Source organism: Bufo bufo, chromosome 4 (assembly GCF_905171765.1).
Source record: "Bufo bufo chromosome 4, aBufBuf1.1, whole genome shotgun sequence".
NCBI classification, from domain to species: Eukaryota; Metazoa; Chordata; class Amphibia; order Anura; family Bufonidae; genus Bufo; species Bufo bufo.
The window spans coordinates 503789488-503813312 of record NC_053392.1 but is presented as its reverse complement, the minus strand read 5'-3'; the positions used below and the strand labels follow the sequence as shown (position 1 = coordinate 503813312).

At 42.5% G+C, this 23825-nt stretch overlaps 1 protein-coding gene across 2 annotated transcripts in view; it reads right to left on the bottom strand.

Moving 5' to 3' along the window:
- Positions 1–338: 338 nt before the first annotated feature.
- Positions 339–23825, bottom strand: part of ATL2 (atlastin GTPase 2) — a 93051-nt gene continuing 69564 nt past the window's right edge. Inside the window, exons 5-14 of one of the 2 annotated variants that reach the window (XM_040429639.1) lie at positions 22691–22741; positions 16987–17043; positions 16602–16694; positions 16165–16303; positions 15929–16056; positions 9522–9578; positions 8973–9044; positions 7336–7767; positions 2503–2517; positions 1176–1676 (exon numbers count right to left, since the gene is read on the bottom strand). In XM_040429639.1, the coding sequence (XP_040285573.1) occupies positions 1569–1676; positions 2503–2517; positions 7336–7767; positions 8973–9044; positions 9522–9578; positions 15929–16056; positions 16165–16303; positions 16602–16694; positions 16987–17043; positions 22691–22741 (1152 nt within the window). In that variant the 3' untranslated portion in view covers positions 1176–1568. Of the gene's footprint in view, positions 1136–1175; positions 1677–2502; positions 2518–7335; positions 7768–8972; positions 9045–9521; positions 9579–15928; positions 16057–16164; positions 16304–16601; positions 16695–16986; positions 17044–22690; positions 22742–23825 lie in introns of those variants that run through there. The other variant, XM_040429638.1, reaches the window with a different exon arrangement.

The following is a 23825-nucleotide window of genomic DNA, read 5'->3' as shown; positions in this document are numbered from 1 at the left end:
TTCACACACAAGAGCCACAAATGGTCCCTGTGCAGGGACTCCACTTAGCCTACCACAGAACCAGGATTTGGCATGGACTACAAAAAACGTGATACAAAATCGGTATTTATATTATTTATATATCATATACATGCCCTATCTGATCTTTTATAGAAAATAACTAATGCTGTACAGATGATCTCAACTTTCTAAAGCTGTAGCCTATGCTAATGGATGGACTTGTGCCCCCCTCCCCCAATAAAATTAACAGCATACAATATTTACATGAAGGCCAAAAAAAAAAGAAAAAAAACACAACAACTCACTGGGCCCCCCACACCTGATATGCATCTATGTTATGGCAGGTTTGCGGATAAAAAAAAAGAAAAAAAAAAGGCATTTATTTTTAGTTTAAAAAAAATCCTTCCATACAACAAGCCATTTCTATGGACACATTGAACTCAAGGGAACATTTAAAAGAAAAAAGGCAGTGAATCGACATTTATTTCGAGCGTAACTGTCCATCATAGATGACATTCTTAATATAACGGAATATAAATATTAAAATTGTGAACGAACACTACATTCATTATTTAAAATATAATTTAATTCTACGAAACACATCATTTCCAAGAATGTCAAATTCATCCTCTGAAATAGGCCAGTGGTGCTCAACCTTATAAGCCGGAACGCCCCAAGGATTAGTGGGCCAAGGTCCTGGGCAAGAGGACCAAACAAATGACAGGACCACCACCTGGGATGAAAACGCGAAAGGTTGTGCACCCCTGTGCTAGTGGGCGACCATTCCACAACCGGTATTTGTCACTGAGGGGGCAAAGCAGCTTCTAGACTGTACTAACAACTGTATAGTTTGTCCGCTAGGGAAAGAGATTGACGGCTGTAATATGATGTGCCACTTCCGACTACACCTTTACTGGTAATTGTAAACTTTGGTTTATTTTGTATTCATCTTACACAGTTCTCATTGTACAAAACAAGCACAGGACAGGGAAGGATGCAGTCAAGTGATGGATTGTCAGTGTGTCTTGAGCCGCGAAGCTTGAGTCACTTGCTCTGTAAGACCTGCCTTGATCGAGTTTGTCACAGTTTGTCTTATATTATCCTCCATGAAGGTATCACTCAATGGCTTCAACACCTGAAGAATTAAAAGATGCAAACAAAAGAAAACAATAAAATAATGGTAAAAAAAATAACTGAATACAAAAGACAAATGCAAAAAAAAGTAAAAAGTAAAAAAAATTAAGTCATGGAAAAACAAAACAAAAACACTGCTCCTACAATGTGACACTTCATGTGGATTCAGTAGCTGAATTAAAATGACTCAAAAGCAGTAGTATATATATCTAAGAAGAGGTTCCCATATGGTAGAGGTAGGTAGCTGGTGGCTCTCCAGCTGGTGGTGGTGCATGCTGCGGATTTATGTACGTCAATAGCTGGAGGGCCACTGGCATCCCGAACCTGCCATGTAGAAACCAGACCGTGGTATCACATGCCCGTTACATCCGCTCTGCCAACCGCTCCAGTGATAGAAACCAAATACTTGAGAGAAGCAAAGGAAAGAGTACGCTTTAGTTTTTCTTCTTGTTATTGTTCGAAGACCTTCGGTGTCTTTGTGTAGAGGGTAACGCCCGGCGGGGCAGCCGACGTTTACACACTTCATAGAGTTTGGAAAAGACCTAGAACATGAAGTGGTTAGTTAGGTATCAGATCATTGGGAGGGGGAGAGATGGTTAGGAATAAAGCATGAGGCACAATTCAGTCTAGTAAGGAGGTTCCAATCGTTGTGTAGCCCATACGTGGCTGTCCAAGTTTTTATTTTTATTTTTTTTACATTGGTCATAGGTCACCGAAAATCATGAGGTCTACCTCATAATCAGCCATGTTACATACAGAAAGGAAATTTCATGTATGCTGATTTTTTGGGGTTAATTTGTGGCCAGATTTATCAATCAAAATCTCCAGTCCGGTTGAGCTGAACCATGATGTTCTAGGATCTATGACATTGTAAGTTCAGAAAAACTGTAGTGGACAGTTAAAGGGAATAGGTCATTAGAAGATTACCTATTGTTTAAATTGTGTTTTTTAGGTTAATCCTTTTTTTTTTTTTTTTTTTTTTTTAAAAAAAAAAGTTTTGGTGCCCCCCCATGTCATTTAATACTGTTATTTTCACACTGGCCACTAGGCCTAATAATAGGTCATGATTTCCTGTTCTGTACAGGTAACTTTTCAGTAGACGTTATCATCGCCACAGGCAGAATTACAATTTGGCCTTTAGTGACCTAAAATTACGAAGGGTCACAGACCAAAAGCTATTATGGTACTGCAGCATTCTTGTGGAGTTACCCTTTACTCAGGGGCCATACAAGATGTGAAGACATAAATTTGGCTACATGTCCCCCACCTTGATTCAAGAGAAGCCATTTTGTAACATGGCCGATACAGTTATGCATTTCATTCCTGAATTGTGGCTCATGCGAGGAGATATATATGACTGCACCTCACCTTCCGAGGACTCCTCTGTGCAGCAGAGAAACAGAGAGATAGAAGTCAGTCACAGGATGTTAAGAGTTGTAGTTAAGAAGAAAGTTAAATGGGTGAGGTGAAACGTTAGAACTAGGGATGAGCGAATCGCCTTTAATCCTCACACTATTCCATTTCGTGGACATCCTCCTGTGGGCTCCACTGAACCATTCTGTGATGGAAATGTTCACTGAGTTCCCTTTGCAATTACACCACCTCTAAACTTGGCCCTATACATATCACACTCATATTCTGTGCCCCATTGTTACACATCTTCAGCGTCTCCCTGAGAGAGAGTGGGCATATCTGGTTGGTCAGAGGCCACAGAGTTTTTATAAAAATCTGATTAACATGGCAGAATGAGAGAAGGAGCCGTCATGTCCTTAAAGGGGCTTTGGCAACCCCCCACCACTTTACTGGTCCTGTAAAGGAAGCTTACTTATCTGCTTCCCAGCACTGGCTCCCGACTCATTCTCCTCCCGGCCTGCGATGCTCTGCTGGGCTCCATCGATGAAAACATTAGTTTAATGCTGCCTGCAGAAAATCACTGGCGGCGGCTGAGACCGGATCTCCTTGCGTCATGTGACCATTTGTCATTTCGTAGTGGGAGGCAGTCACTGCCGCAGCCAGTGATTGGCTGAAGGCGGCGTCAAACTAGATGTTTTCATCGAGGAAGCCCAGCAGAGCATCGCAGGCCGGGAGGAGAATGAGTGGGGAGCCAGCACTGGGAAGCAGGTAAGTAAGCATCCCTTTACAGGTACGGCCAATTGTGTGTTTGTGGGTGTTGCAAAAACACCCCCATTCTTGCACAATCCCTCTAATTTGAAGAACCAAGTGGTTATTAGAGACTGCCTGCAAGAGGGGTTCTGAATACCCTCCTAAAGGCAGTGGTTGTTCGGTAGTATATGGAGAGCAGCAGTGCAGGGCACCATGCCATTCCCAGATCAGTCCTCTTTGGTTTTAACGAGGCACTGTTCTAGAGCCCAGTTAATACTGGAATTTTAAGTGCAATCTAAGTAAACTTTATTCATGAAAAGGGTGAAAAATAGTATTAAAGGGGTTGTGTCATTGCAGCAAGTAGCATTTATCATGTAGATAAAGTTATTACAAGGCATTTACTAATGTATTGTGATTGTCCATATTGCTTCCTTTTCCATCAGATTATACACTGCTCGTAACCATGGTTACCACCACCCTAGAGTCCATCAGCGGTGACAGTGCTTGCACACTATAGGAAAAAGTGCTGGCCTCTCGGTGGTCAGGACCATGGGAGCATGTATAGACTGGCGCTTTTTTATATATAGTCTGCAAGCACAACCACCGCCGATGAATTGCAGGGTCAATGAATATGGACAATCACTATACATTAGTAAGTGCCTTGTATTAACTTTCTCTACATGATAAATGCCATTTGCTGAAGTGAAACAACCCTTTTAAAGCCTCATGCACGCGACCATATTTTTGGTCTCTGTTTTTTGCAGTTCAGAAGAAAACCCATTCATTTCTATGGGGCTGCAAAAGATGCGTACAGCACACGGATGTCATACGTGTGCTGTCTGAATTCTTGCGGCCATTCCGCAAATTATAGAACAGGTCCAATTCTTGTCTGTTTTGTGAACAAGAATATACATTTCTATAATAAGGACTGAGGAACGTTTGGGATGCACATGGCCAGTATCTGAAATTTGAGGATCTGCAAACTGCAAAATATATACGGTCAGGTGCTTGAGGCCTTAAAGCGAGTCATACACAGCGGTTGCAAATTGACCATTACACAGATTTTTTGCAGTCTAACCATTAAGCCAGGTTTCGAACAGACAAGAATTTGTTCAAAGGGATTGTACCAACATTTATTGTACATTGCTAGGATATGCCTTAAATTCCAGAAGGATGTGGGTTCCATCTCTGGGACCTGCACCTATAATCAGAACAGGGCCCCACCCAAAGTCAACAGACAGCACACTGTGCAAGTATAGCATCCTCTCTGCCGCTATGGGTCTTATGAAAATGGCTTGGCTTTTCAGAAGTACCATAGCGGTGAAGAAAAGGGGGTTCGCGCTTGCTCTCCACTTTAGGGGCCAGTTCTGAAGAAATTTCATGGTGGGACCTGCACCTAGCTGACCTTTATCGAATATCCTACCAACATGCTATAACTGTTCCAGACAACCCCTTTAAGCAAATTTCAAGAGTGTTTAAGATTCGACAAGAGAGACATAATGCTGTCACTGTATTTCAATAGATTCTAGCTTTCACAGGGACACACAGCATTATAAATCATTGCAGTGCGATCCTGTCCGAGGAGCAGAGGTCAGAACGGGATCTCACACTGCAGCAAGTTTATCACACTGAACTCGCTCAGGTGTCTAGCCTTAGACATGACTGTATACAATTTTTTTCTTTATACAGAGTGACATAATGTAGGACTACACAGATTCTCTGAATACTTGTATTATTCTGTACTTAAAATTAAAGGGGTTTTCTGTTTTTTTTGTTTTTTTACTGATGACTTATCCTCAGGATAGGTCATCAGTATCTGATCAGTGGGGGTCCGACACCCGGAACCCCCGCCGATCAGCTGTTTGAGAAGGCACTGACGCTCCTGTGAGCACTGCAGTCTTCTCTCTGCTCTTCCTAAGCCACTGATGTCATGTTCATTGCTCACGTCGTGGCCTAGAAGCAGCTCCGCCCCATTCAAGTAAATGGAGTCCCAGGTATGAACCTCCACGATCAGATACTGATGACCTATCCAGAGGATAAGTCCTCAGTAAAAAAAAAAAAAAACAATAATTTATAGTAAAAAAAAAGTTCAATGTAAATACACGAAAAATTAGCCAGCCTCCAGTGCTGAAAGTAGTCCCCTTTCAGGTCTATGCATCTTCGGGCACATCGGTTTATGTTGGCTTGTGAGGTTGGAGGAACGTGGTGACCGTAACCCCTTGCTCACAGTTCACTGCTCTGTAAACTGTTCATGAACTCGTTCCAGTAAGTTCCGGCATGTTGCCCCATCTTGTTGGAGAAAACAGGAAATTTTTTCTTCTTCTGCCACATCACTGCTTAAGAGCTGCAGGCAATATCAGCCAACATAATCCGACGTGCCCAACAATGCACAGATGTAAACGGGGACCACTTTCAGGACCTTTTGTGACTTGTGGGTATTTAAAGAGGACCTTTCACTACAATAAAAAATCTAAACTAAGCATACAGACATGGAGAGCGGCGCCCAGGGATAATAGTAAGTGCAGGGAGATCCCTGGGCGCCGCTCTCCATGTCTGTATGCTTAGTTTAGATTTTTTATTGTAGTGAAAGGTCCTCTTTAAATTGAAAAAAATTAAATAAAAAAATAAAAATCAGTCCATTGCTCGTTCATCTTGTCATACTATCGTTGGAGACTGGCTACTTTTCGTGGGCTACCCTGTATATTGAAATATATTCAGATGTGAAATTACAACACGGAACAAAATGATCAAGAAGTGAGGTGTATTGTAACGTCACAACTAATAGGAGCAGGATTCATCACTAGATGGCAATAATGTTACTTTAAACAGCTAGTCAGCTTCTCTGGATCTCAAGACACTGTTTTATTAGTGACTAGCAGAGGGTAGAATAAAGTGCAATATCAACTGCATGGATATTCTGAAGAACAAAATGCCAGGTGTTACTTAAAGAGGACCTGTCACCACATAATGCAGTGCAATCTGCAGGCATCATGGTATAGCACAGGAGGAGCAGAGCAGATTGATATATAGTTTTATGTAATTTATACATTTATTTCTCTGCTCTGACTTCATTTGTACACAGGGGAGGTGTTCTATAGTGAAAGTTATCAATCACTAATAAGTGTGCATACAGAGATTGCTGTCAAGTCACTCATAGCTATTCACTGGGGTTGTTTTATGTTCAGAAAAAAAAAAGCTGTAAGTGTATAAATTACAATTTATACAGAATCTTTTCGCATAAAAACCATATAATCAATTAGCTCAGCTCCTCCTGCTCTATAACATGCATTTTGTGGCGACAGGTCTTCTCCCATATAATGTCCATGCTTATTATGGTGGTAACAGGAGTTGGCTGCCTTCCAAACACCATCTTAAAAAAGTTGTGCCAAGTTTTTAGTTTTCCCCTATCCACAGGAAAGGTGATAACTGATTGGTGGACAACAACTGCTGGGACTCCCACTGTTGCCCCTCATCTTGATGGAGCAGCCGACCAAGCACGCGTCCCCTGCTCCATTTATTCCCTATGGGACCACCGGAGATAGAGCACTGTACTCACTCTCTGGCAGTCCAGTAGAGAATGCATGGAGCAGCCTGCCGCTCAGTCAGGATAGGGAAATAGAAGCCCCGTTCTCGGGATTGGTGGGGATCTCAGCGGTCAGACCACCACCGACCAGTTAGTAATCCCCTCTCCTAGGGGTAGTTTGAAAGCTTTGCACAACCCCTTTAAAGGAGCATTGCGGTTACATTAAGTTATCCCATATCCACTGGATGGGGGATAACTATTAGATTGGTGGAGGTCCTACTGCTGGGAATAGAGCAGCCATGCACATGCACGACCGGCCACTCTGTTCATTTTAGGGGGCTGCAGATGGGTACGGTGCCCAAATTCTTGTGATCACTGGGGGTCCCAAGGGTAGGACACTCCACCGATCTAATAGTTATCCCCTATCCTGTGGATAGGGAATAACGTAATAGAACCAAAATACCCCTTTAACTAAAGATATTTAAGCAGATTCCCAACTACAAGAGGCAAATGACCTACCTCATGTTCTAGGAACAGAACTAACTACACAAAGAAACATGACTGGAGATACCAACCTGTTCCCAAATTATTTCAGCAAATTGATCTATTAAGGTTCCTAAATCCCGAAACTCTCCAGAGTACTTCACATAAGCCCAGGTGCAGAAGGACAGTAGTGCTAATCCCATGATCAGGTTACAAATGTTTGCTATAGAGTTCAGGCCAATGAAACCAGTCAGCCCTGAGATAATGTACATGGCAAACATAACGGCAAACAAGGTGGCAGGAGTGCGAGCAGCAAAGAAGATATTTTTGCCATCATTGTGTTTCATGAAGTTTGCATAGGTTTCATCTATCTCTGCCTCCAGCTGTTCCTGGTATCGGTGGCAGAACTCCTCTCCGCCCATCTTCTTCACTGAGCGGAACTGCTTGATACAGCTTTCCTTCACATCCAAGTGCTTTCTTTCAAGGTCCGCCGGGGCAATGTATGGCTTGTCTCCTCCACATATCTGTTGGAGAGAATATTACATTAAAGGGGTTGTCAGTTAGTTATTTATTTTGTTCTTTGTAGGTTTCTAACTAATCAAATGTAACAGCTTTACCATGCACTTATTGCATCTTCAGTTGCTGATTTCACTGAGGGTCACATGACCTGTGATGTCAGCTTCTCTCTCTGCTCTGATGAGGTTTCATGCACAAGCCCGAGAGAGCAGGTCTGTGTCTGTACACGAGACCTCACCGTGCTGGCCACTCCCGCTGCACTGCTGTCGGCTCTCTCCCTGGATTATTTCATGAAAAACTTTAACCCCTTCAGTAGCACAGACTCAGAGCTGAAGGCTTTACTGAGTAGCTGCAGGCAGTGAGGAGACAAATGCTGGGCACAGGAGCTGACAGAGGAGTTCTGCAGAGCATTGGACAAGAACAGGTAGGGAGAAGATCATGTGTGTATCAGCAGTGTCATTGTACAGCTGGGACTTGTAGTCCTACACATACAACATGCTGCCAAGTCTCCCAGCAGGCAGACATGTCATTCAGGGCAGCACTTGTATTCACTCCCTTTGCAGAGCAGGGGAGCGGCAGAGAATGTTGTTATTGCAGGTAAACAAAGGGCCAGAAGAGAACCAGGGAAAATATTTTTTTGCCTAAAACTTGCTTAGCTTAGTTATTCATCAGATTTACAGTGAATATATCTAATTTTTTTTTTTTTCATAACTCAGACAACCCCTTTAAAACACTATGCAGTCATTACCACAGCTAGACACATAAAAATGTCAGGATTCTTCTCCATCAAAGAGGTGGTGCCTGCATCTATAAGACATTTATGGCATAGCCTGTAGATATGTCCAAGGTGGGAATAACCCTTTAAATGAATGGAGTCCTGGACCTTGTCACAGATGTGATTAACACTGGCAGTCTGAAGCTTCGAGCCTAGCCAAGATTTACTGTGAACGACCTGTGCTCTATTCAACCAGAAGTCTAGGAACATGTGCACATTTATAAGCAGAAATGCTTGCTAGGCAGCCTTGTTATTTCACTTAATAGGGGTCTTTCCATAAAGATGAATGATCAAATCAGAATAATTCTTCTATACAAAGTCAGATGAATTACTGGACCGAACCATTATGAACACTTCATCTCCATTTCTAAGTCATAGATGACATTCTGGACAGATGCAGAGAAGCTGTATACAGTCGCTTGCTACACTGTCTCTTACCTGCTCCATGTGTTTGCTGTATGTGTCTTTAGCTCCAGCAACAGCTGCAAGGTTATTGGCTTCTGCCGTTGCCTACAGGAAAAAAAAAAAAAAAGTCAATTTTCAAGTGATGTGAGGGACATTAACCTACATGTTTACACTATTGTGGTGTGAAAAAGTTGCAAATTATGGCGCACAATATAATTGTGCAATAATTTGCAACTTCTCACTTGTCTTGTCACTTTCTAAAAAGTGAAGAAAAGTGGGTGGGGCTTAGCAGAGGGCATATCCTGCCACAGCCCGCCAGATTTAATATAATTTACGCCAGAAACTGACGTAAATAGTTCAAACCTACACCAGCTCATAGCTAGTGTAGATTTGAAAGCCTGGTGCATGGTCTGCCTGGAAATGCGCCAAATTTATTAAGTGGCCTGTGCCTTTTAATAAATTTGGCACATTCTGCACCAACAGACTTTACGCAAAGACTCGCATTAGTATATCTCCCCACACTGTCTCCCTTCCCCCTAACACAACCCCCCCACGAAGAGAAAAACACTTTTAGATTCATACCTGCAGCATAGACTTGGGGTGGGGAAGCTCCTCTCCTTGGTAGATTTTGATGTATGCCTAGGAAAGTATAAAAAGGAAGCTCAATGAAAAATAGGTTGACATAAAATGATCAAAATGGCAGACGTCATTCTTCCTGCTCTCATAGATACCTCATCAATAGACTTTGTGACACTTCCACTCAACTGGTGGAGTATTACCTACTGTGTTTGAAGGACAACAGATGGCACAGACTGGGGACAGTTATATGGGCTGAAGCTGTATATACTATTTTTAACCCCATAAGGACCGGGCTAATTTTCACCTTAAAGACCAGGCCATTTTTTGCAAATCTGACCAGAGTCACTTTATGTGGTGATAACTTTAAAACGCTTCGACTTATCCAGGCCATTCTGAGATTGTTTTTTCGTCACATATTGTACTTCATGACACTGGTAAAATGGAGTAAAAAAAAAAATCTTTTTTATTTATAAAAAAAAATACCAAATTTACCCAAAATTTGGAAAAATTTGCAAAATTTCCAAGTTTCAATTTCTCTACTTCTATAATACATCGTAATACCTCCAAAAATAGTTATTACTTCCCCATATGTCTACTTCACGTTATCATTTTGGGAATGACATTTTATTTTTTGGGGACGTTACAAGGCTTAGAAGTTTAGAAGCAAATCTTGAAATTTTTCAGAAATGTTCAAAAACCCACTTTTTAAAAGGACCAGTTCAGGTCTGAAGTCACTTTATGAGGCTTACATAATAGAAACCACCCAAAAATGACCCCATTCCAGAAACTACACCCCTCAAGGTATTCACTTTTTCGGAAGATTTTCCATTTTAATATTTTTTTTTCCAGTTACAAAGCAAAGCTTAACAGCCAAACAAAACTCAATATTTATGGCCCCGATTCTGTAGTTTACAGAAACACCCCATATGTGGTCGTAAATTGCTGTACGGGCACACGGCAGGGCACAGAAGGAAAGGAATGCCATACGGTTTTTGAAGGCAGATTTTGCTGGACAGTTTTTTTTGACACCATGTCCCATTTCAAGCCCCCCTGATGCACCCCTAGAGTAGAAACTCCAAAAAAGTGACCCCATTTTAGAAACTACGGGATAGGGTGGCAGTTTTGTTGGTACTATTTTAGGGTACATATGATTTTTGAATCACAGAAAAAAATGCACCAAACAGATATGCCACTGACTATACTAGCTAGTCATACAAGCAGATATTAAAAGCTGAGACTTTTGCCAATGTATTCCTGTCAGGAACATATAGGAGCCCATCATGCACCACGTCACGGTCTCAGCATGGCAAGGGTCCTACCACTACGCTAACTATGGTGTGAACACGGTCTGAAGGCCAAGCTTCCACACAACCGCCTAGCAGGACAACTAATGCAATGTGAACAAAGCCAGACTGTAAGCCACACCCATATCAGACCCTATATTTGCCACTATATTTCTGTGATTTTGTTTTATATGTATTGAATGTGCCTTTACCTGGCATTTAAACACTCTTTTGCACCTGGTAACCTCCATCACATGGTCTGATATGGGTGTGGCTTACAGTCTTGCTTTGTTCACATTGCATTAGTTGTCCTGCTATGCGGTTGTGTGGAAGCTTGGCTATGAGCTGGATTTCATCACCTTCAGACCGTGTTCACACCATAGTTAGCGTAGTGGTAGGACCCTTGCCATGCTGAGAGACCGTGACGTGGTGCATGATGGGCTCCTATATGTTCCTGACAGGAATATATTGGCAAAAGTCTCAGCTTTTAATATCTGCTTGTATGACTAGCTAGTATAGTCAGTGGCATATCCGTTTGGTGCATTTTTTTTTCTGTGATTTATATAATTATATTTTCATCCGCACAATGCTCCATTTTGTGTAGGATGCCTTTGTGGTGCATGTGGACCGCACCGGCATCCTCCATTGTACGCATTTTTTTGCTGGGGATGGTCGTTTGCTGCAGTCCACATGTCCAATGAAAAACACGCTACAGTGTTTGGGGTTTGAGCAGTTCCCCCATATTTGCCACTATATTTCTGTTACTTTGTTACATATGATTTTTGGTTGCTCTATATTACACTTTTTGTGAGGCAAGGTAACAATAAATAGCTGTTTTGGCACAGTTTTTATTTTTTGTTATTTACAACAATAGTCTGACAGGTTAGATCATGTGGTATTTTTCTAGAGAAGGTTGTCACGGACGTGGCGATACCTAATATGTATACTTTATTTAATTTATGTAAGTTTTACACAAAGATTTCATTTTTTAACAAAAAAAAAATAAAATCATGTTTTAGTGTCTCCATAGTCTGAGAGACATAGTTTTTTCAGTTTTTGGGCGATTGTCTTGGGTAGGGTATGATTTTTGCGGGATGAGATGACTGTTTGATTGGCACTATTTTGGGGTGCGTATGACTTTTTGATCGCTTGCTATTACACTTTTTGTGATGTACGGGTGTTCACCTGAGGGGTTAGGTCATGTCATATTTTTAAAGAGCAGGTTATTATGGACACGGCGATACCTAATATGTATACTTTTTTTAAAATTTACTTTAGTTTTACACAATAACCGCTTTAAAAAATAAAAAAAATTATGTTTTAGTGTCTCCATATTCTGAGCCATAGTTTATTTTTTGGGCGATTGTCTTAGGTAGGGGCTCATTTTTTGCGGGATGAGGCGACAGTTAGATTGGTACTATTTTGGTGGGCATACGCCTTTTTGATCGCTTGCTGTTGTACTTTTAGTGGTGTAAGGTGACAAAAAAAAATATGGTTTATTTAGCACAGTTTTTATTTTTTTACGGTGTTCATCTGAGGGGTTAGGTCATGTGATATGTTTATAGAGCCGGTCGATACGGACGCGGCAATACCTCTTTTTTTTTTTGTTTTTTTACTTGAAACTTAATTTTTTTGGGGGAAAACTTTATTTTTTCACTTTATTTTTTGTCCCACTTTGGGACTTCAACTTTTGGGCGTCTAATCCCCTTTACAATGCATTCCAATACTTCTGTACTCATACAGCTTCCTGCCTGTGAGATCCAGGGGGCTGGATCTCACAGGCTCTACACCGGAAGGCAGGGCCGATGCCCAAGGAAGGCATTGCCCTGCCTTCCATGCCATCGGGTCCCCATTACAGCAGCACGGGGACCCGATGGCACAGCCGATCCCCGCTGCAACGACCTGTAAACGCCGCAAACCGCCGATACGGGGGGTGCGCATTGTCCCAGGGTGCCTGCTGATTGATTTCAGCAGGCACCCAGTTCCGATCACAGCCCGCCACGCGGCGGTGATCGGAACTACACATGACGTACCGGTACGCCATGTGTTCTTTTTTAAATCAGATATTTCTTTATTAACATTTTCCAGTCTTATTTTATCACATTAACATGATATTTTGTAGACCACAGATGTATACATTATCTGTCATATATAGTATATAATATATACATTCTATTACACATATCTACATAGGACATGGCATAAATCCACATATAGCCTCTGGTATCAAAAGTATCTTCAATGTGAGTACAATTATCCATCCTAAACAAAAAAACCCCTCCCCCCCCCCCCCCCCCTCCCTAATCCCTTTAAGGCAGGACACACTCCTAAAACATCTTCCTTAGTCATCACTCTCGGGGTGTCGGCACCACATTACTCTTAAATAAGCCATCTACCATCATCTAATTCCAATCAGCGATGTTCCATATAACATCCTAGTCCATCATCAATCTTCCCATACAGCCACATTCTAGTTCCAGGTAACCCCCTCACTATCAGGCTTCTATAAATGCCCCACACACCTACCACCATCCAATATTCTATATATATCATCCATTCTCACTGCATTCACCTTGTCATAGAAAAAGTCCTTGTAAGTGCCAGCCAGGAGCTACAGCACCCAGAATTATCAATCCAGCTGCCCCAGATTGCTTCGAATTTGGACAGACACTTCCTTTTTTGATATACTCCTCTTTCTAGACGAATCACAATATTTAATCTAGCAACATATTCTGATATATCAGGAGGTATGGGCTGGATCCACTTTGCTGCCAATGTTTTCCTAGCTTGATATAACATTCTACCTATTCCAGTAGTTATAACAGACTGTAAATTATTATCTGGTACCAGGCCTAATACACACAGTTTGGGATCCAACTTAAAACTAGCACTATATACTTTGTTCACCAGATGTAGTATTGCTTTCCAATAAGATGACAGTGATGAACATGACCACACGCCATGTGTTCTTAAGTACCAGGACATCATGACGTACCGGTACGTCATATGTCCCCAAGAGGTTAAAAGGGGTTCTCCAGGAATTTCAGAAAATTAAAATACTTACATATTGCTTTATTATAAATATATTCCCAAATACATTTCATTAGTTATAATGGTTCATTAGGAGAAATAAAATGGCCTCCGTTCTATCAGTTCACACAAAACCTGTCCCAATCACACAAGAGGACAAGTTACTTCACCATAATGAGCTATAGTGCTGCCTAATCCTCCTTTCTGCTCTGCTTGTCAGGAATCATGATCCTAAATACAGGTGAATCTCTGTGGGAATGGAGATGATGAGGAGACATGAGAGGAGGGTGAGGTGTGGATAATGAGCAGCAGCACTTGTTTACAGTCTCCATTACCACAGCCTGTCCTCATGAACTAAATTCCCCAGATATTCAGCTAAAGTTCTTATCTGTATTCAGGATCATAATCCCTGACAAGCAGAGAGGAAGAGGAGGATAAGGAGGCAGCTCTTTACCTCAGTGTTGTAAAGTAGCTTGTTCTCATGTGTGATCAGGACAGGTTTTGTGCGAACTAATGGGACAGTGGCCATTTTGTTTCCCCTGATAATTGCTCCCCAGGGAAAACTAGCCATTATAAATAATGAAAAGTATTTGAGAATATATTTATAATAAAGTAATATTTAAGTATTTTCATTTTCTTAATTCCCAGAGAACCCCTTTAAAAGGGGTAATCCGGTTATATACAAACCAGTCACATTATTATGACTACTTCCTTCTTTCAATGTTGCCAGCACGTAGCTCATAAAGTAAAATGGACGATTTATCAGAGTTGCAAAAGGGGATGCTTTTTGCCTTTTTGGCAAAGGGCGACAGTATTTCTGACACTGCGCGTTTGTGAACTGTTCTTGTGCTGCTGTGGTGAAAGTGTATTGTGAGTGAATAATTGGCACCTTTGTGAATAATGGACTGGGAAACTGCAGAGCACCACATGCCATTAATGTTAGGGTGAACATCCGCTATGAAGGTGCATGAGGGTGGACCAACACTCTCAGTGGAGCAGATCACTGCCAAAATGAACCAGGGGCTATTAGATGTGTGCCTAAATAAAAAAAAAGGTTCAGTGAACTCTGTGTATGGGGCTCTGAAGCAGAAGGATGGTCACTGCTCCTCTGCTAATGAAGTTGCATCACAGAAAAGGCTTAAATTTTCGAGCAGATATCAAATTTGGATCTCCACTGATTGGCAAAGGGGGGCCTTCTTCAATGAGTCATATTTTCTGCTTCATCGAATGGATGGAAGTTGATGAGTCATGCAAAAAACAGAGACAAACACCCTGCAACCACTGCTGGAAGAACACAAGGTAGTGATGGAAGGGTTAAGGTCTGGGGAAGTTTTCGTGGCATATTCTGGGCCCACTCATCCATGTGGAAGGCACTCTCAACCATTTGAGACATTAATTCATCCTTGCAGATCACATACACCCATACTTGCTGATTGTCTTTCCAGTCGTTGATGGGATCTTCCAGCAAGACAATGTGACATGTCACACTGCTAGAAATGTCTGACACAGGTTAGAAGAGTATGACCCCCTAATTCCCAATTGAGGATCTGTGAGACCACCTCGATAGTCATGTTCCCTCAATGGACCCTCCCCCCCACCTCCAGCAGCTGTGGGATGCACTGCAGTTAGCATGACTCCAGATACCTGTGACAACCTACCAGGACCTTACTGAGTCACTCCCAGCCCATCTAGGCGCTATAAATGATATTGATCATATTGTGGATATTAGCTGGCGGTCATAATAATGTGACTCGAATGTGTAGGACCCCATCGATCTAATAGTTATGTCCTATTGTGACGATAGGGAAAACTTATTACGACTTGAATACCCCTTTAATGACCAATTGACTCTCCTGACTTGCCTGTTGTAGTAAATACCGGAGAACTCATTTTCACTGCATTGTGCCATTCCTCCTGAATATTTATGAATAAATTGACAACTGGGTGTTAACATTCTTGTCAAATAAGTGTGTTGATTGTATGGTGAACTCTTTGTCAAGAACATTAAAGGAGTTAGCCCCTTCAATGGACTTAAGTAGATTGAACATCCCGTCTAGACAAGTTGTCTGCACAGTAAGTGCCATATGGGTAACTTACTTTGAAATATTCAAGGAGATCCCGACAAGTCACCTTAGAACCCCCAATTTCCTTTTCCACCAAGTTCCCAGGAGCAAGCAGCAAAGGGACCAGATTTTGAAGTTCCTTCTTGAACTCGTCATCTATGTCTAATGTGGATAAAGATGGAATTTATAAAACTCATGATACCGGAAGGAGTGTTAGAATAGCAAACATAGAACTGGCAGCACATTAACCACAGCCAGCAGAAGACTTACCTACTAGTCTACCATCAAAATAAGGATTGGTTGCCACTTTAAGACCAGGATGAGGCAAAAGAAAGCAGCCAATGTTGGTAAAACAAGAGTGTATATGCTTCCTGACATTCTGCAGCTCCTCGTGCTGGTTCTGTTTTACCTGCGGAACAAATGGGAGAAACGTAATGCTTCAACCTGTCTCGAGAACATATGCTTCTGGCACATATAACAAGTGATAAGGGAGAGCATTACGGCCCTTATTATCAATGTTCTGCATCCATAAGTACATTATACTATAAAACAAAAACGATAATACTGAGCTCTAGAAAAGTAATGGGATACTGAATCAACAGTGATCATGAGAGCTCTGCTGTACAAGAAAGCAAAGAGCATAAAAGCCAAAGACACACCCAGAACGTCCCCATTTGTGGGCTTAAAACACAGAACACCATCATTACCTGCAACCGTTTTTCCAAAAACAGTTTACCACCCTCTAAACCATATGAGTGTTCATACGGATAGCTCCAGTCTCGGATTAAAAACATAAGGGTCTGTAATGAAAACACACAAATACAAACGTAAAGCTGTTCGAGTAAAACAGAGGTATGGTAATATACGTAATAAAATTCTAATGAACGTATCCCCCAACCACATTGTATGCTTCTCAGTACTGTGTAATGACAAGGCATAAGGTGCTGTGATTTTCGCTGCATCAATAAAACATCTTTTAAAAATAAAATTAATGAAGATAGGAACGCATTAATGCTAGGATTCCATCAGTCCTCTTCTATATACTTGTTATATTATATAAACTACGGGACCAAGAAATAAGACGTAACTTACCTGAAAGGGCTTTTCGTAGATTTCTTCCATTGCAAGACGTCCATATTCTGTAAAAAGCTGGAAAATAAAGTGTGTGTAGAGTTGAGAGCATACTTATCATAAGGTTGCGTTTCAAGAGCATAGGCCTCATTTAATATTTATGGTGCGCTAATGGAAAGTGTGAAAAATCAACGTGCTACTCATCAGTCCCTTTTAAAAAGGTTTTTCTAAGACTTTACAACTGATTACCTAATCTTCAGGATAGGTGGTCAGTATCTGATCGGTGGGGGGGTCCGACACCAGGGACCCCACTGATCAGCAGTTTGAGAAGGCACTGGCGGTCCTGTAAACGTTGTGGTCTTCTCCGTGCTCACCAAGCACAGTGCAGTACATTATACATTGAGGAACAGAAGTATTTGAACACCCTGCGATTTTGCAAGTTCTCCCACATAAATCATGGAGGGGTCTAATATTGACATTGTAGGTGCATTCCCACTCCCAGACAGATTTAAAAAAAAAAAAAAAAAAAAAATAAAAAAAAAAAAAAATTGTGAAATCACATTGTATGATTTTTAAAGAATTTGTCTTGCACTGCTGAACATAAGTATTTGAACACCTGAGAAACAGCAAGAATTCTGGCTCTCAAAGACCTGTTACTGTGCCTTTAAAAAGTCCACCTCTACTCCACTCATTAATCTAACTTGGCAGCACCTGTCTGAGCTCTTTAAAGACACCTGTCCACTCCACAGTCAGACGCCAACTACTACCATGGGCAAGACCAAAGAGCTATCAAAAGACACCAGAGACAAAATTGTGGACCTCCACAAGGCTGGAAAGGGCTATGGGGCAATTGCCAAGCAGCTTGGTGAAAATAGATCAACTGTTGGAGCAATTGTTAGAAAATGGAAGAGGCTAAAGACGACTGTCAGTCTCCCTCGGACTGGGGCTCCATGCAAGATCTCACCTCGTGGGGTATTACGGATGTTAAGAAAGGTGAGAAATCAGCCCAGAACTACAAGGGAGGAGCAGGTCAATGACATGGAGAGTTGGGACCACAGTTTCTAAGGTCACTGTCGGTAGAACACTACGCAGTCATGGTTTCAAATCATGCATTGCATGGAAGGTTCCCCTGCTCAAGTCATCACATGTCCAGGCCCGTCTGAAGTTTGCCAATGACCATCTGCATTATCCAGAGGAGGCATGGGAGAAAGTCATGTGGTCAGATGAGACCAAAGTAGAACTTTTTGGTCTAAACTTCACTCATCGTGTTTGGAGGAAAAAGAAGGAAGGATGAGTTGCATCCCAAGAACACATCCCTACTGTGAAGTATGGGGGTGGTAAGATCATGCTTTTCTGCGAAGGGGGCAGGGCGACTGCACTGTATTAAGGAGAGGATGAATGGGGCCATTTATTGTGAGATTTTCAGCAACAACCTCCTTCTCTCAGTCAGAGCATTGAAGATGGGTCGTGGCTGGGTCTTCCAACATGACAACGACCCGAAGCACACAGCCAGGATAACCAAGGAGTGGCTCCGTAAGAAGGATATCAAGGTTCTGGAGTGGCCTAGCCAGTTTCCAGACCTAAATCCAATAGACCATCTTAGGAGGGAGCTGAAACTACGTGTTGCTCAGCGACAGCCCCGAAACATGACAGATCTAGAGGAGATCTGTGTGGAGGAGTGGGTCAAAATCCCTGTTGCAGTGTGTGCAAACCTGGTCAAGAACTACAGGAAACGTTTGACCTCTGTAATTGCAAACAAAGGCTTCTGTACCAAATATTAACACAGATTTTCTCAGGTGTTCAAATACTTTATGTTCAGCATTGCAAGACAAATTAATTCTTTAACCCCTTAGGGACCGGGCTCATTTTCACCTTAAGGACCAGGATGTTTTTTGCAAATCTAACCAGTGTCACTTTATGTGGTGATAACTTTAAAACGCTTCGACTTATCCAGGCCATTCTGAGATTGTTTTTTCGTCACATATTGTACTTCATGACACTGGTAAAATGAAGTAAAAAAAATAATTTTTATTTATAAAAAAAAATACCAAATTTACCAAAATTTTGGAAAAATTAGCAAATTTCCAAGCATCAATTTCTCTACTTCTATAATACATAGTAATATTACTTTACATTCCCCATATGTCTACTTCATGTTTGGATCATTTTGGGAATGACATTTTAGTTTTTGGGGACGTTACAAGGCTTAGAAGCAAATCTTGAAATTTGTTTGGCTATTAACCCTTGCTTTGTTACTGGAAAAAAAACGGATTAAAATGGAAAATTTGCCCCCAAAAATTGCTGTTTTGGCAGTTTTTATTTAAAAATTTTGACCGTGTTCATCTGAGGGGTTAGGTCATGGGGTATTTTTTATAGAGCAGATTCTTACGGATGCAGCGATACCTAAATATGTCAACTTTTTTTTTTACTAAATATTTTAATTTTTTAAATTTTTTTTGTTTTAGTGTCAAGTCTGAGAACCATAGTTTTTTATCCGATTGTCATTGGCTAAATTGGGGAAGGGGAATATAAATTTAGTACTCCATGGAAGTGTGGTACTCACTGAAGCAGGGTCAATGCAGAGGCCCATAGGATCGGGGCACGTGTCACACGAGTGGTGGTGTCCTTCCGTATCCCCCTCCTGTGACACACTCTGCACTTTTTGCAGGCATTTCCGGATGGCCTCAAACCGGGTACGTGTCATGGCCGTACTGTAAAGTGGGGTCTGGTAGAGGACGTCCCCACTGCAGTAATGACTGACACTAGTTTTTTTTTTAAACTAGGCCCATGTGCGGCACGAGGCCCCAAAATGTCCTCATCTCGGCAGCACTGACCGGAGTCCAGCCACCGGCCCTAGCCAAAAAGGAGCCCGGGTGTTGAGCAATGAACTGTTGGGCGTACAGGTTCGTTTGCTCCACCATCAGATTTACAAAGTGGTCACTGAAAAAAAGACTAAAATAGTCAGTCATTCAGTGAAGCCCACTGTGGGAATCTGGATTACTGGCTTACCAACAAAATCAGGAATCGCAGGCTCAAAAAGCTCTAGGGTACACCAGACAAGTTCACCGGCAGGGGGCTCAGGTGGACTTATCTGGTGGGCCGGAAAACTAGTATGAGCCCCAGAGCTGCTCTTACTAGTGTGGGCCACAGGGTCCCTAGCATGGCGGTCCCTTGCTCCGCTGGCGGCGTCTCCGCCGCCTTGGGGGCTCATCATCATCGCTAGATGATGAGGACGCTGATGACAAAGGGAAAGTAGGGTCATCCTCGTCCTCACTGGGGCTCTCTGACTCGGAGGCAAGCTGGGCGTATGCCTCCTCGGCCGAGAACATCTGGCGGGACATAAGGGAGTGTGTGTTTGTGTGTGTGTGTGTGTTAAACTTTATTTGGTGTGCGTGGGGGCACGGGTGATCAGAACTTACCCTAAACCTAACAGAAAAAATAAAAAATAAAATTCAAACTCGCTGATCAGCCATGGGGTATGCGATGCGCTAACAGTGGCTGGACGCTAAGAGTGCCGGCCACAGTCAGCGTACGCAGAAAAAAAATATAAATAAAAATGCTTGCGCCCCTGGGGGGGGTCTAGGGTCACACAGCTGTAGACCCCAGACACCCGATTTAGGCTGATGCAATCAAAAAAAACATTCCCCCCCCCCCCCCCCCAACTTTCCCTGAATATCCCTGCCTAACCTAACCTGTCCCTTGCCTTTCCCTAAATATTTTTCGCTGTGCAGGGTCAGAAGGGGGTGCTGGGGCACAGATGGGGGTGCTGGCTCTTGAGATCGTGCAATTTCTCCTCTCTCCCGGACACAAAAGGAGGAAGAGTGGAGGCGCTGCACTAATTTGAATGGCCCGCCCCAGCCGACCAATCAGAGCCGATCCTGAGTAGTGATGTCACCATCACCTCTCAGGATTGCAGGATGGTGATTGGTGGTGTATTATCACACCACCGATCACCATCCTGTTCCGGGTTATCGGGTCCCCAGAGACGCAAATAACCCGGAAATGCAGCAAACCGCAGGTCTGAATTGACCTGAGGTTTGCTGCGATCGCCGACATGGGGACCACCCAGCGCATTGTCCCAGGGTGCCTGCTCAATGATTTGAGCAGGCACCCAGTTCCGATCACTGCCCGCCGCGCGGCGGTGATCGGAACTACACAGGACGTACAGGTACGCCCTGTGTCCTTAAGTACCAGGACATCAGGGCGTACCTGTACGCCCTATGTCCCTAACAGGTTAAAGGGAACCTGTCATCAACTTTATGCTGATGTCACTGAGGGCAGCATAAAGTAGTGACAGAAATGCTGATGTCAGCGGTGTGTTACTCATGAGCTAAAAGTAAGTGGTTTCTGAGAACCAGCATCATAATCATTGCAGCCCAGGCCTGGAAAAGAGTCAGATCTACCTGAGAAGAGTCATGGTTATTCATAATCTCCTGCTCTCCCTGCCCATCTGCTGATGTCTGACAGTCTTCTACCTAGTTTTTCTCCCTTTCTCTCTAGGAGAGAACTGCCAATCAGCCGGTGGGCAGGGAGAGCAGGAATCCATGAATAACCAGGACTCTTCTCAGGTGGCCGGGACTCTTTTCCAGGCCCAGTCTGCAATGATTGTGATGTTGGTTCTCGGAAACCACTTACTTTTGAACTTTAAATGACAGACGGCTGAAATCAACTCCCCTGTCTTTACTTTATGCTGCCGTTAGTATGGGCAGCACAAAGTTGATGACAGGTTCCCTTTAAAAATCAATGTGATTTCCTGTTTTTTTTTTTTTTTTTTAGTCTGTCTGAGTGGGAATGCACCTACAATGTGAATTTCAGACCCCTCCATGATTTCTAAGCGGAAGAAGTTGCAAAATCGCAGGGTGTTCAAATACTTCTGTTCCTCACTGTATAATGTGCTGCACTGTGCTTGGTATCGCGCTCAGCCCCATTCACTTCTATGGGGCTAAGCTGCACCTAGGCCGTGTCGTCACTGGCCTAGGAAAAGCTTAGAGAAGGCTGCAGTGTCACTTCTCAAACAGCTAGTCAGCGGGGGTCCTGGGTGTCAGAAGACCTCCACCGATCAGATACTGATGACCTCTCCTGAGGACAGGTCATTAGTATTCAAGTCTCGGAAGACCCCTTCAAACGCTCCAGGAATATATACACTACATGTATACCATGACTGTCACAAAGCCACGAAGGGAAAAAACCCTCTCTGTGCCTCTGTAAAAATGAGAGGAACACAAGTGTACAGAACAGGTCCAAAGCAGGCCATGGGTGGCACATCCAGGATCCATCTGACACGGGACTGCACATGTATTACCGATTGTTCGGTTGCCACTGAGATTTTACTGCTTAATTGCATAATACCCAGCACTACCAAGAAGAACTAGAAGCCATATTTAAAGGGGTTCCTGGAATTTTATTCCGTCTGCTCTGCTCACTGCTGCATGCAAAAACTCTCCCAGAAAGTACCCTGGGACCTTAGATCAGTGTTCCTCAACTCCAGTCCTCAGGACCCACTTACCGGTCAGGATTTGAGAATATCCCACAGAATGAATACCTGGGGTAAGACCTGATGCACTGACGCTAAATTATATCACCTGCTCAATACTAAGAAAATCCTGAAAACATGACCAGTAGGTGGGCCCTGAGGACCGGAGTTGAGGAACCCTGCCTTAGAGAACCCAGCATTCAAAGGGTGCAAAATGCAATCATCTTCTGAGCAGTAATGCTGAATATTTACCTGTAAATGCTGAAGATCATCTTCTTGGATGTTCTGTGACAAATTATAAACCTAAAAACCAAGCAGACCACCTCCATTAGAGCAACCCCATGAAGGACATGATGTAAACTGCCGTATTCATTTTAATAGGGAAGAGAACAATATATTTAGGCCTCTTTCATATCAGCGCTGATCTGTTATAGGGGCATGCCAGATGACACACCTGACACCAATGGAGCCAAACATCCCACTGACTGTAGTGGGGTCCGTTTGGTTTCCCATCCAGGAGTCCACTCTTAGCGGTGAAAAAAGTCTGGCAACACCACTATCTTTGGGTACTTATTTTCAACTGTACAAAAAACTAAGTACTCCTTTTTGGTGTTCATGTGATAATTTTTATTGAAATAAAAATTAACTTCTTTAAAAAAAGAAGAAAAAAAAAAAGTCTGGCAAGCAGAACTTCTCTCCGCTGTTTTATCGGAATCTGTGCCTCCAACACAGAACATACCACCCTTATTTTTTTTTACTTTATTTTATTAGCGCTTTCTACAAACATTCTTGAATTCCCTAATACATTATAATTTTGGCACTGTAGATATATACTTTTTATTCCATTTCAGTTACATGATCATCATGATTATCATGTGAATAGCACTTTGGATATTTGCTTTACAGTAGTCATGTGTAACACAGGAACCCGCAAGTCTGGAGAGGACTCATTGACTTCTATGGGAGAAGTAAGCGGTCCGCCTCACCCATTAATAATAGTGTGAACCCTGCTCCAGCGTTAAAATAAAGGGGGGAAAAAATATTCAATATAACTTGCACTTTATTATTTAAAATCTGCTCATTTTGGGCTTCGGAGTCCACAGGGAAGACTTGCTCCGTGATTGGCAGCTTTCCCTGTATGAGCGAGAATACGGTCATTGAGCAGGATCACCCAATTTACTACTATGCCCAGAACACACGATAAATGCTGCTGTTGGCGGGATTGACAAAAGCCTTAGATGTGATCTTATTCACATGTATAAATATACGTGCGGTCAGTACAAAGAACTGGCACAGGATTTATGACAAGGACTTTATATAGAACCAGGAGATTTAGACATCAATACAGGAAAAGACTCTTTACAGTTAGAGTAGTCAAACTGCGGAA